Source organism: Protopterus annectens, chromosome 4.part0 (genome assembly GCF_019279795.1).
Source record: "Protopterus annectens isolate FY-2018-M chromosome 4.part0, PAN1.0, whole genome shotgun sequence".
Lineage (NCBI taxonomy): Eukaryota > Metazoa > Chordata > Ceratodontiformes > Protopteridae > Protopterus > Protopterus annectens.
Genome location: NC_056733.1, coordinates 847,066,180 through 847,081,211, shown reverse-complemented (window position 1 = coordinate 847,081,211; position 15,032 = coordinate 847,066,180). Strand labels below are relative to the sequence as shown.

General features: G+C 43.2%; 1 protein-coding gene across 3 annotated transcripts in view; it reads right to left on the bottom strand.

Annotated features, from left to right (window-relative positions):
- Positions 1 to 15,032, bottom strand: part of TEX47 (testis expressed 47) — an 844,245-nt gene that overhangs the window by 562,099 nt on the left and 267,114 nt on the right. For all 3 annotated transcript variants that reach the window (XM_044068795.1, XM_044068792.1, XM_044068794.1), the window contains exon 4: positions 8,478 to 8,542. In XM_044068795.1, coding sequence (XP_043924730.1) covers positions 8,478 to 8,542 — 65 coding nt within the window. The remainder of the gene's footprint in view (positions 1 to 8,477; positions 8,543 to 15,032) is intronic.

Sequence of the window (15,032 nt, the reverse complement as noted above, 5' to 3'; positions counted from 1 at the left end):
TATGGTAGTAAGCAGTTAAAAGCATTCTCGAGTCTGCTCCTTGATCTGTATAAAACTTTCATTTAGTGGCTACAGCTAGGAACTGTAATTTTTCCCATCCACCATCACTAGTGTTGTGTGTTCTTATACTTGGTGGCTTTGCAGATGCCCACCCATACTGTATATTTGATCTGTGACACTCCTCCCAGTCTAGTGTCATTAGTTCACTCAATCTAATACAGAACATTTGTGAAGGCCAACCCACTCAGATTCTTAACATTGAATTAACTTCTGTTCCAGGTTTCTCCATTTCCACTTTACTGGAAAAGAAAATTCTAAGCTTTGTGTCCGGGACTGTTTGTGAGCTCCTAAGCCCCCCCCCCCACACCCCACTTAACTGAGGTTAAACTATTCCTGGCACCATAAAGTCTGTTCTTCAAAATTTCCCTTGCAACTAGCCAGCTTTTTAGTTTTAGCTCTCATCTGTTTCCTTGACCTCAGCCCTTGTTCAGAACCCATTGTAAGCACTAAATAAGTTACAAATTACTACAGCACTCAACTTTCCTCACTTGTCTAGAGGAAAACAGTTTTTAGTACTTAATAAATAAGCACCTATTTAGGCATGTCTAAAGGTCAGCTCCCGATGTTTTCTCCTGTCTACCTGATGAATCTGGGCATCTTGGGACAATGCAGCAATTGCCTCATGTACACAGACAACCCTCTCCTCCTACCACCCAACACTACGACCTGTGAGAGATGCACTTATATAGCCAAACTGGAAGCAAAGAATGGCCTAGACAGTCAAGAGGAGAAGGTAAACACTTGCACCGCACCACATTCATCACATAGTCCCTCAAAACCTACACCACCAAAACACACACACAGAAGCACAAAACACACACCTACATTCGTGGATGCTCTCAGTACAAATCTGCCCAAACAACAGAGTCCTTCAAAGCAGAAATGCAAGCAACCTCCATCCCCCAACACAACCCAAATGACACATAGCCCACATACTCAGTGTGCCACTCAACTTGCAGCCCATAAGGCATAACGTACCCAACACTCTAGTCATAGGTGACTCTATAGTAAGGCACACTCACCAGGCTAAACAAGGAAAAAGTTAAATCCACCACATAACGCATGCACTCAGGTCACTCCACAACAAGTACAAATATGACTCTGTCATTGTCCATGTTGGTGTGAATGACCTGAGACATACCTCCCTGGACTACATGAAAAGAGACACGGAGGAGCTCTCCAATCTTGTAGCCCAGGCCGGTATGACCCTAGCCCTGAGTAGCATCCTGCCATCACCCAGAATGACACCACAGTACAAAGACAAAATGATTGACTTTAACAATTGGCTAAGCTTCTGGTGTCATTCTAAGGGAATCCAGTATCTGTCTGATCGACAGACCACACTGTTTTGCCAGAGATGGCCTGCACCTGTCGCCCTTGGGATTCCGGATACTGGCAAAGGCTCTTGCCACCCCTATAGTACCTTTTTTAGGCAAGGTTCAAATGACAAATTCACCACAGTAACAGGTACAAGCAAGCAAAATCTGAGGGTAATGCTACTCAATGCTAGAAGTCTAAACCTCAAAATGCACTCACTCAAGGCACTCCTTAAAATGGAGAACATTTACATCTGTCCAGTGACAGAGACCTGGTTCAAAGCTCCAGAGAGCACCCCTGCATTACCAGGCTATAATTCGTACCACACCTTTCGGCCACCAAACCCGGCCCGAAACACTAAAGGTGGAGGCATGTCCATATTCATTAAGGATATCCACACCTCCAAGCTAGTTGCTCAGCATAATGCATCCGAGATTATCCAAGTTCAACTAACTCTGGGCAAAACCGCAGTCCAGATTGTAGCTTGCTACAGACCCACCACCATGCCCCAGGATTCCCACTCCTCTTTTCTTGATACACTGGAAAATATTAAGGTACAACCCAACACTCTAATAATGGGTGATTTCAACTACCCTACCATTAACTGGGAAAACTACTCATGTACCAACTCTTTTGCTCAACGTTTTCTGGAAATCATCAATTCCAACGCCTTGGATCAACTTATCCACACCCACACCAGGGGCTGCAATATCCTAGACCTGGTCATCACCAACATGGGTGACCGGTGTTCCACACCAGAGGTCAGCTCCTTGTTGGTCAGATCCGACCACAAGCTAACCACCCTAGACATCCATATCCCGCTCCCACCCCCCATTAGGAAAACAACCGTAAATAATTTCTCCAAAGCCAACTTCACGCTTCTTAAGACAGAAGTGGCAAACTTCATGACACCCATGCAGATGGACAATAGAGGTATGACTGCTGAATCCCTAATAGAACCAAGATGCTATCCTCCAAAAAAAGGAAGCCAATCTGGTGGTCTTCTGCCATAAACAAAGTCTACAGCAGAAGAAAGAAACTGTTGCAAAAAAGAGTAAAATCCCACGATTGGAGGAACTCCCTGGTCAGCCTCAGTAAGAAGCTGAGATCTCTCATAAAATCCTCCAAAGCTAGTTATGAAAACAAAATTGCCACTGATTCTAAAGACATCCACAAAGCATTCTACAGCTATGTCAAAAATCTCAATGGCAACACTCAGATCTGCTCTGAGTTACAGCACAATGACACTAAATATACAGAACCAACTGATATTGCCAACATCCTGGCAGATAGGTTCAGTGCTAACTTTACCCCTCTCTCACCCCCTAAAGGGCCCATCTTTATACCGGAAGAATGCAAAGTTCCTGTAATCTTGGCTGCACAGGTAAAAACCTCACTCTCCAAAGCCAAGAACACAGCATCCATGGGACCTGACAACATCCCAGGCTGCCTTCTACATGAGCTACAGAATGAACTGGCACCCCACCTAAGTACCATGTTCAATCATAGCCTCACCTCAGGCTTTGTGCCCATTGAATGGCGCACCGAGACAGTTATCCCACTCCACAAAGGGAGGGCCACAACAGACTCCGGGAACTACCACCCTATTAGCCTGACTAGCCTCGTCTGCAAGGCCATGGAATGTATCATCATGGAACTCATCAACAAAGACATTGGAGATCTCCAAACTCTGGACCCCACACAGTTTGGGTTTGTAAAAGGCAGATCATGTCTCCTAAACCTGATAGACTTCTTTGAAGCAGTCATCAAAGCCATAGATGAGGGTAAGGTGGTTCACACAGCCTATCTAGATATCGCCAAGGCATTCAACACCATCCCCAACTCTGGAATTATAGATAAACTCACTAAACTAGGTATAAATCCCTATGTCACAAGATGGGTTGCCAACTGGCTTACTGACAGAACCCACACAGTCAAAGTAGCAGACTCCAAATCAGACTTTAGACCAGTGACAACTGGAATACCACAGGGTTCAGTCCTGGGTCCTCCCCTGTTTGGTATCTACTTCTCTGAAGTACAGGCTAACACAGAAGGACTTTGGCTAACTAAATTCGCAGATGACTGCAAACTAGGAGCCATAATCAAAACTCCTAATGATGTGGACATCCTACAAAAGGGCCTCAGAGACAGATGCCTGGTGTCAAAGACATGGTCTCAAGCTCAATGCCAAAAAGTGTATTGTCATCCCCTTTGGTAAAAACTCTGTACCCATGAACTACCACATAGGCGGTAGTCTACTTAACACTGAAAATGTGATAAGAGACCTTGGGATACAGGTGGACAGTAGTCTCTCCTTTGATAATCACATCACCACAGTGGTCAGGAAATCCTTCTACATGGCACACCTTATCACAGAAGGTTTCTCATATAGAAAAAAAGAGGTCATTGTTCCCCTCTACTCATCACTCATTAGACCTATTATAGAGTACAACACCCCTATTGGTACGTACCTCACAAGACATCTACAACAACTGGAAAGACTGCAAAAATACCTCACAAAGAGGATTACTGGCCTCAAATAGATGCCTTACGCAGACCGTCTAAAAAAACTCCAGCTTTACTCCATCGCATATCACCTACTCAGAGGTGATCTCTGCCTAACATACAAAGCTATGTCAAACCCAGAGCTGTTGGACATGTTCCACTTAAAGAAATCCCAACCCCTCTGAGCTACATGCTCTAGGGACCTAAACCTTGTCACCACAATAAACAGAACATGCTGGAGGGATAGATTCCTGTCCCAGAGACTTCCCATACTCTGGAACAGACTACCTATCTATGTCAAACAGAGCTCCTCATTAGCACTCTTCAAGAAAAATCTTGATGATTGGATGGGTAATAGGAAATTCACCCTGGTGATCACTTCTGTGGTTCTACTTGACAGGGGCACAGGAAAATAATTTTCTTGGGTGGCGAAAGCCAGGGTACCTTTTTGGCTAGGCTTGTATAGGCCCTAAGGCCAACAGCCTAGTACCTGCCTATGAACCTATGAACCTAAGCGTCTTAGAGGTCTATCAAGCACAACTAGTCACATTCTCGGAGCTAAGGTAGAATGGACTGCAAGGTGACCATCTGGAATTTCTGCTTGGCTACAGTCAGGTTCAGGGGTGAAAGGTCCAATATGGGCCTGAGGTCCCTCATCTTTTTTGGCACTAAAAAGAACCTGGAGTAAACGTCTAATTCTTACTGATCTGGGGGGACCAGTTCGATGGCTCGATTGCGAAGCAGCTTTGAAATTTCTTGCGCTGCTGCCTCCCTTTGAGTGGGTGGAACATCTGGGAGGCACTTTGGTTGGATGGGTGGGGCAACGAATGGAATGGAGTAGCCTCTGGATATTATTTGAAGCATCCAACGGTCTGCCGTAATGGACTCCCAAGCTGTTAGGTGCAATGATAATCTTCCCCTAACAGTCTCCAGAGTAGGACAGTCGGGCAACCCATCAGGGCCGCTGTGTGGGTCTGTCCGAGAAGATCTCCCTAGACCTAAAGTTCCTCGGCCCCCCTCTGCCTCTGGGGCAGTATCTATCTTGTCCCCCTCTGCCTCTAGGGGATGAGTTGTCCTGAGAGTCCCAGGAAAACTGAGATTTTCAGAACCACATCTTCTTTTACCCTCTCTGATTCCTAGAAAAGGATCTTTGAGGGCTAGAGAAGCAGACTGCAATGGCAAACAGTCTTCCCGTCCTTCTCGCTCTGGACCAGGGTGTCACATACTGTCTTCCTGAACAGGGAAGAGCCATCAAAGGGAGCATTTGTGAATGATGCCTTAAAGGGGTCCGCAAATTGACACAGTCTAAGCCAAGTGTGTCGCCTCATAGCTACGCCAGTCACAGATGCCCACGCCGCTCCTTCCATGGAATGGGAAAGAAGACACATGAACGTGTTCGATACAGATTTGAGAGTTGACATTTTCGTGGAGAACAACTGCTTGTCCTCCAGTGACAATGACTCTGGGGGCGACACAGTAAACTCTGTGACTAGGTCTCGCTGAAGTTGTATGATGTGTGCCAAATAATTCAGCGCTTGAATAGAAAACGTCGCTGAAGAAAAAACTTGCTTCCCAAACCGATCCACCACCCTAGACTCCTTGCCTGGAGGGTGGACCGAAGAACTTTCCTGTGCCAGTTCTCTCTTGGTGGCAGCTGCAACCACCGTAGCATCCACTGGGGATCCCTTGTACCAGGCCTGTCTGTCTGAGGGAGGAGAGAGGATCCTGTCCAGGCATTTAGGTATTGGTTCTTTGGTGTCAGGCTCCTTCCATGTCTGCGTGGTAATGAGATCCACTAAGGGATCCACAAGAGGGGACACCCAGGATGTAGATGGGCCCATGCCAAAGGCCTCCAGGAATACTGACTCATCGGTGGAAGGTTTTGGGGCTGACCAACCTGCCCTCTAGCAGAGGATCTACATGATGTCTCCAAAGGAGACATCCTCGGGAGGTGACCTGGGGGAACCCTCACCTTCATCTAAGTTAGTATCTTCTGTTAGGGACTCAGGGGTGTCCATGTGCTTCCTTTTACAAGAGTGTTTATGGGGACCCTCTTCAGTGAGACTCTCTGAAGAGGGATCATAAGTCACGGGGGGTTCCATGATGGGATCCACCCGGAGGTCTTCTAGCATGGGCTGTCCCTGGGACAAGCTGATGGGAGTCTTGACCAAATTCACAGGAGCCTGGACGGAGTCCAAGGCAATAGGCTGGGGTCTCAATCCTTGGGAGAGAACCCTCTCCATCACGTCGAATGCCGATGGAGAGCGCACCTCCTTAGCAACCAACAAGGAGGAAGCTCTCCCCGGCTCTGCCATGAGGATGAGGCCAAGGTAGCCGGGGTTCAGAAAGGAACAGCTCGAATCTGACAATGTTGAAGCCAAAGACATCTCTGTTCCCTCGGATCTGACTCCCCGTTCTCAGCCCTGACAGTTGCTCTGATCCAAACAGGTCTGATCCGAGGAACTCAAGGTAATCGCCTACATCAAGGTTGGAGGAACCGTCGGTGCCAAATCCCCAGCTCCAAGGATTCTCGGATCCATAAACCCTGAAGCCACAGGTCGGATCGGGGAAGGAGAGATTGGATGGAAAAAGGGCATGGAGACCACCTCTATGGCTGGGGAGGGGCCTGGCAAGACTCCCATTTGGATTTGGGTCCAAATGAACCTCCGCATCATCCTGTCCATATCTAGCTCCGACAGACTCCGGATCGATCGCGAGGAGGCGACCAACTCGGATCTGGCTGGTAGCTGCGACGACCTCGATGAAAGGCTCCATCGGCTCTGGGGAGAACCTTGGGGAGTGGGGCCGAGGAGAGGTAGCCCTATCACTTTTGAAGGCGAGCTAGGGAAGGGCTCCCGCTCTGGAGACTGCTTGCAGTGCCTATCCCCTCTCTTCTTGTCCTTGTCTTTCTTCTCTTTTTCTTTAGACTCCACTTCAGTAAGCTTAGTGGGAGGTTGAGTCCCAGCCTGGAGGGGGGGGGGGTTTGATCAGCTACTTGAAGAGCCGAGGTCGAGGTCGCCATATCCAAAGCAGAAACTGGTAGAAGGCCCTTAGCTACCAGCTTCGCCTTCCTTTCTTTTAGGGCCCTAGGGCTGAACCCTGCACACACACTACAAGGTAAAGAAAGATGGGGAACACCCAGACAAATAACACACAGAGTGTGGCCATCAGCCGGTGAAAGCTTGTTGCCACACTCTGCATTTTTTAAAAGTTGGTTTTGGCTGCTCAGCCATAATAAAAACCCACTCAGCTGAAACTAAAGCCAAACCTACCACACACACACACACACACACACACACACACACACACTAAGGTTGGGTTAGGCCTACTACACTACCTTACTAACTTTAACTATTTTTTTAACAAAAAAAAAAAAAAGATGACGAATAGCGAAGGGGAGGAAAAGGTTAACTAACAACCACACACACTCACTGAAAATACAAGAAAAAAACTAAAGAGACCAAGATGCTTATGCATGAAGTGGCAAACGAGATCTGAGGGAAGGTAGGAGATGTGAGGGATTATGGATAAGGGGAGGAGCTTGGAGCATATGCTTGGATAAAGTTGCTGGCTCGGATCTGATATGGATCCGAATACGCACAGGTTGCAGATAAATGAAGTTAACTACTTCAGATAATACTTTACACTCCTACAGTTTGTTTTCTGTAATTGGTGGAACAGGTAGAAGTCCACGCACTTCAAGGAACTATGACTGGGTCACTGATCTTAACCTTTTAGTGTGTGTTCTCAACATGGATGCCAATATTCACCTCCCCAGCTTCAGTGTCAAGTTGAATTTCTTGACACCAATGCCTCAAGCACACAATAAGCTGATTATGATCATAGACCTGATCATAATTCACTGTGATAATGCATGACTTACAGCTGTTATGCTCCAGTCTCATGATAGATCATACACAAATGTAAGAATGGTTCACTTCTGAGGTGAATCTCAACATCCATAACAGATACACATTTGTAATTCTCATATCACTACTTTATTGATTTACTTAGTTATGTATTCATTGATTGACTGATCAATTGCAGTTATGCCTCCTGATGTCCAAGACCCTTAATTGTTATTTCAGTGAAACTACCACCTGGACTTTTATTTATGTTTAAACACATCAGATGGTTACCATGTCTCATGGCAGCATCAGTACTCACTTTGACAGTATCACTTTGTACCACACTTAAGACATGTGGGTGAGGAAAACCCACATAAATAAATTAACTGTCTACAGTAACAAATCCTTATCCAAAATATGTATTTATTAAAATGACCAACAGCATAACTTTAACCACAGGGTGTCTTCAACTCCGTCTGTAAAGCACATAACATACCTACATCAAGTCAACCTGACTAGCTATTTCTAAGGTAACATGCATTTCCTAAATCTCATTCTCCTTCATTTCCATTGGTGTAGTACTGTTGCTAAATACACACAAGCTCTTCTTTTTTTTTTTGCTTTTGCATAGTTTTAGGCTCTAAAATGCCTTAAATGATTTATTGCATGTATTTTAGAAATCTAAAATGGATATAATAATTTTCTTACACACTGTAATTTCAGAAACACAAACTGAATGACTCTTACCTGTTTCCTTGTTTTTGCATATCTTTCAAGTCTCTAATCACTGAATAAAGAACATCACAGGATGACTGCAAGCAGACAGAACACCAATCAGTAAGGAGCAATTCTTAGTTCCCATTCATAGTAAATGCACTCATATGTGAAAGAAAACATAATACCAGACTCAGAATACAAATACTCAGTGGGAAAACCCATTAATATTACACATATTATAACACAGTGTTAGTGGGTCTCGCTGGCTATCTAAATGGTACTTATATGGTGACATAAGGATGTATAATGACATCAAAGTACTGCGAACAAAGACTGTGATTTTAATGCCAGAAATTAGTTATCATATCTACCTCCTGTATTAGCTAGCAGGTAAAATGAATGAGCAACACCGGAGTTATGATGTACAAAAGAAAGAGTTATAGTCTATCAAATGAGAGATGTTGGCCTCTAATTGAGGGGAACTGTGACTTGAAACATCAGTTCTGGGTATAGTACTGCAGTAAAAAGACAAATGTTGAGAAGTGCATTTGAGAACACCTGAACATTTTACAAAAAAAAAATCCAGAAGAGCCTAAGATGACTCCTACTTAAAGCACTTGAATTCAGACGTACTATTAGATCTTTACTTCTGCGAGAACTGATTGCAGTCCTTATTTGTGGGGACCATGGACTGTAATTAAGGTAATTAAGGCACTATCAAACAAGGAGTCTGCAATTTTGATTTATTCGTTGCATTTATTTTAATTTTGGGAATAAAACTGTAAACACTTTGAGGGACAGAGAGAGACAGAAACAGAATGAACAACCTGTCTGGTGTTTGATTACTCTCTTCCCCAAAGTATTTCCTATATTGCTGATAACAGTGTGTACTGACCTGCAACCACTAGATGGCAGCAATGTCACAGTTCTACTAAGGAAATCAGCGCCATAAAACTCAAACGGCATACCTATTTTTCTCTTCTAGTGAGTGTTAGCTTTTTATTTCCGTACTTTAGTTTCAACACCAGCAGGCAACAATGATAACTTGAAAGCCCGATAATAGTGGTGAAATGCCACACTGTTTAGAGATAGAACAAGTGCAGCAGGAAGCCCACTGAAAAGCTTTAAATTTGTTCTCTTACCATCAAATTATGCACAGAAGTCATTCTGCAAACCTGACTCCATGTGAAGAAACTGCTTAGCCTTCCATTTTGCTTCTACCCTTTTTAAACAGTGTTTGTAAGACTTATTTTCAACAGACCGTCTTTGTCACACCTCTCAACCTCTTAGCACAAGAAATGTGGACAAAGCCCAAAATAATGGAGGGACCAATGCCTAAAAATAGGGACAGATGTTCAGTATTGCTCTTTTAACTTAGAAAGTTGCAAGAATAACAGGATTTGTGTTAGCATGCATTTTTCTGAAGGATATGAAGTCTGAAATGTATGTCATTATTTAGTGACTTCAGTCCTCAGTGATTTGCCAAAAAATACAAAATCTATGAGGAACAGATCAAAAATACGAAGTGAAAATAAGGACAGTCTCTGAAAATCTGGACATTTGAGAGGTATGGTCTACGATGTCTACCATGTCTGCTCTTTGATGTCTTTGGGGGGGAAGGGTAATATTTTAATGATGCAGTTTTATTTATTGTCTCAGAGTTTTAAGGTGCATTTCTCTATGGTTGGCTGTAACAGAGGATCATCTTTTTCACGAATGATTTTGAAGAACAGAAAAGAATGGTGCAGATGAAGACAGAACAGAACAACATGCAGGACAAACATATGTGAATGAAAAGGGATGGTAAGTTCAAGATAGAGCTCTGTAACAGGTGAAACAGTACAGCAAGCAGAGTATAAAAGATACTTTTCTGCAGGTCTTCAAACCTCAAAGTCAACTAAACAGCTAAATTAACTGACAACTGTATGTTTTAATACAAGGACTGCAAAAGACCAACAGGAAGGCATCAGAGAAAGGCACCTAATAAGTAAAGAATTGGACTTAAAGTGGCTTTATGTAATCAGTAATGGCTACCAATGTACAAACTGAAGCAGAAAGCATTAAACACTGAATCTTTTAAGAAAAGTTATTAGGCTCTAAATAATGCAATAGTATTATGCGAGCTGGGGGGGGGGGGGGGATGTGTATGTGCATGTTAGACCACAAAATAAAAGTGGGGAGAATGTAATTTCTGTGATGATTCTCCTGAATTCTTTAACTTACATATGCAGGTGTTTGAAAATGTGGAAATGAGAGCAATCAAGGGAATGACAGAGTGAGAAATAAAGCACGGCTCGGGATATCTTTACAGTTAACATCATCAGAATTAAAACAATCAAGGGAATGACAGAGTGAGAACTAAAGCACGGCTCGGGATATCTTTACAGTTAACATCATCAGAATTAAAACAATCAAGGGATCGACAGAGTGAGAACTAAAGCACGGCTCGGGATATCTTTACAGTTAACATCATCAGAATTAAAACAATCAAGGGATCGACAGAGTGAGAAATAAAGCACGGCTCGGGATATCTTTACAGTTAACATCATCAGAATTAAAACAATCAAGGGATCGACAGAGTGAGAAATAAAGCACGGCTCGGGATATCTTTACAGTTAACATCATCAGAATTAAAACAATCAAGGGATCGACAGAGTGAGAAATAAAGCATGGCTCGGGATATCTTTACAGTTAACATCATCAGAATTAAAACAATCAAGGGATCGACAGAGTGAGAACTAAAGCACGGCTCGGGATATCTTTACAGTTAACATCATCAGAATTAAAACAATCAAGGGATCGACAGAGTGAGAAATAAAGCACGGCTCGGGATATCTTTACAGTTAACATCATCAGAATTAATAGTTGTACTTACAGGGTACTGTAATAGCACCTGTCACTACAGAAATAGGGAAATAACCTAAAACTAGACAGTTTACCCTTCAGTAGACTATTAGGCAAAAGACAAAGAATGTATTCTGATTCATGTCTAATTTTCATTTAAATGTAGATATAGATGTAGAATCTTTGTGTTTCCAAGAAGTTTGGGGAAGAGTATTTCCTAAAATAAATATTTACCTTTATTTCAAGAGTGAGTGAAACACTGAGCTGCTCTTTTGGAATATGGTTTGGGCCACGTTTGACAATGAATATCCATGCTCTGGACAATATTTCTTCTAAGCAGCAAAGTTTATAACCCCCCCCCCCCCCGAGTACATGTTAGGGTAACAAGCTGTACTGCTTACTAAGATGCTCTTCTGTCCTCTGTTGCCATGAACTAGGTGTGGTACTACACTTTATGATGGCTTAAGCTAAACAAATGCATGTCTCTGCTAAAATGGTTAAAAGCACTAATGATCTATGCATTAGCCAGTGATCCCTCATCACACTCACAGCATTAATGTTTTGCTCTGAGATAGTCACAAGATTTTGGCAAAATTAGTGATGAAAGAAAGAAAACTGTAGAAATTACTGAGAACCATAACAAGCTGGGAGAAATGTCTGAGTTGCTCAAGGTTACACCGTAGGCAAATGAGGGCTGAGGGAATCAAACCCTGTATCACAGGTACGACAGCTCACAACCTTAACCCTCTGCACAAACTGCCATATTAAATAACTTCAAGCAGCAGTTTGATAACATATATGAAACAAGTTTAGCTGATTTTTATGAACATAAATATTTTTATCAATAACAATACAAATATACAATTGACACAGGACAAGATGCAATGAACCAAAGACATAAAATGATTGACATTGAAGAACAAGTAAAAATTGCAAAAAATAAAATATCAGGTTCAGATGGATTACCCCAAGAATTATACAAAATATTTCCACAAAAATATTTAATATTCTGCAAAACATATTCAACAGTACTACTAAAAATCAAATTATCTCATTTATAGAAACATCCTATTACAGTTCTTATTTAAAAATAGAATGAAGATAAACAGACTGCAGCACAAATTGACCCAAAAATTATTAGATCTGCTGCTGTTTTTTTTTTTCCTTCTGCTTATCCTGGGATTATCAGATCTGACTGGATTTGAGGCTGACACTTCAGACTCTTGGCTCTAAAGCTCCAATTCCCCTCCCATAATGCTCTGCATGCCTAAATCTTCTCACATCCGTTTGACATTTTTCAATACCAAACATGGTCTCTAGAGTTAGTAGTGGTTAACTGCTCTTTTCAGCTTTTCTGTCAGCGTGCAGTCAAAATCTTTAGATTTAGGATATTCCACATTTCCCTTGTTACTAACAATAATTCTGAGGGTGCTTGTACAGTTTCAGTACCTGTCAGCTGGAGTTTTCTCCTTCTGGTGCATGACTGCCTCTCTTTTGGCCTAATGGCCTTCCTTTCTACTGGGATTTTCTCCTTGCCATTATTTAGTGTAGTGCACAACGTTATACTCCTGTTTCAGATAATATTAGTAGGTTTCAAGCTGTTAGTTCATAGGTTGGTACTAGGCTATCGGCCCTAGGGCCTATACAAGCCTCGCCATAACAATTCCCTGGCTATTTTTTCCCACACTATTTACTTCCCTGGACCCCTGTCTAGCAGGGCGAATAACATGATCCCCGGGGTGAATTTCCTTTCTCCCATCCAATAATCAAGGTTCCTTTTGAAGAGAGCCAAAGAGGCGCTCTGCTTGACATGTATGGGCAGTTTATTCCAGAGTCTGGGGAGTCTCTGGGTCAGGAACCTATCCCTCCAGCATGTTTTGTTTGTTGTGATGACAAGGTTTACATCCCTGGAGTGTGTGGCTCTGAGGGATTGGGGTTTCTTTAAGTGTAGCATGTCCAACAGCTCTGGGTTTGACATGGCCTTGTATGTTAAGCAGAGATCGCCTCTGGGTAGACGATATGCGACAGAGTATAGCTGGAATTTTTTAAGGCAGTCAGCATACGGCATCTTCTTTAGGCCTGTGATTTTTTTAGTGAGGTATTTCTGCGGCCTTTCCAGTTATTGCAGGTGTCTTGAGAAGTACATACCAAATGGGGCATTGTATTCTATAATGGGTCTAATGAGGGATGAGTACAGTGGGACAATGACCTCCTTTTTTCTGGATGAAAAGCCCTTAGTGATGAAGTGTGCCACATAGAAGGATTTCCTGACTGTTGTGGCGATGTGGATAGCAAAGGTGAGACCACTGTCCACCTGTGTCCCTAAGTCTCATCACACTTTCGGTGTTTAGTGTGTTGCCACCTATGTGGTAATTCACAGGTACATGTTTTTTCCAAAGGGGACAACTATACATTTCTTGGCATTGAGCTTGAGCCCATGGCTCTGGCACCAAGTATCTGTTTCTGTAAGGACTTTTCTAGAGTATCCACACAATTTGGAGATTCAATAATGGCTCCCAGTTTTCAGTCATCTGCGAACTTTGTTAGCCAGAGTCCGTTAAGTAGATGCCAAACAAGAGTGGTCCCAGGACTGAACCCTGAGGTACTCCACTTGTCACTTGTCTGGAGCTGGATTTGGAGTCAGCTACTTTTACAGTGTGGGTTCTGTCAGTAAGCCACTTGGCAACCCATTGAGTGACACAGAGATTAATGCTCAGCTTAGTGAGTTTATCTATGATTCCAGAGTGGGGGATGGTGTCAAAGGCCTTGGCGAGGTCCAGATAGGCTGTGTGGACCGCCTTACCATCATCCTCGGCTCTGGAGACTGATTCGAAGAAGTCAGTCAGGTTCAGGAAACAAGATCGTCCCTTCATGAACCCAAATTGGGTGTGGTCCAGTGTTTGATGGTTGCCAATGTCTTTGTTTACAAGTTCCATGATAATACATTCCATGGCCTTGCAGATCAGGCTCGTCAGACTGATGGGGCAGTAGTTCCCAGGATCCAAGGTGGATCCCCTCTTGTGGAGTGGGATAACTGTAGCTGTGCGCCATTCAGTGGACATGAAGCCTGAGGTAAGGCTATGATTAAACATGATACTTAGGTGAGATGCCAGTTCATTTTGTAGTTCATGAAGTACACAGCCCGGGATGTCATCTGGTCCCATGGATGCTGTATTCTTAGCTTTGGAGAGTGTGTTTTTTACCTGTGTGGCTGTTATTACCGGAATTTGGCAATCTTCCTGTACTCAGATGGGCCATTTAGGGGGTAAGAGGGGGGTGAAGTTGGCACTGAATAGATCTGCCAGGATATTGTCAATATCCTTGGGATCAGTATATTTAATGCCATTCTGTTGTAGCTCAGAGTAGATCTGAGCATTGCCATTTAGATTCTTGACATAGTTATAGAATGCCTTGTGGTTGTCTTTGGAATCTTTGGCAATTTTTTTTTGTAACTAGCTTTGGAGGATTTTATGAGGGATCTCAGCTTCTTACTGAGGCTGGTAAGGGAGTTTTTTGCATCCTGGGATTTTCCTCTTTTCTGCAACAGTTTCTTCTTTTTGTTGTAAAGTTTGTTTATGGTAGGGGACCAACAGATTGGCTTCATTTTTTTGGAGGAGAGCATCTTGGTTCTATTTGGGATGGCACAATTCATGCATGAGTGGATGTGCTCGTACAGTGCCTTAGTGTAGGACTCAGCAGTTGAACTTTCAGTTCCTGTCTGCATGGGTGTCATGAAATTTG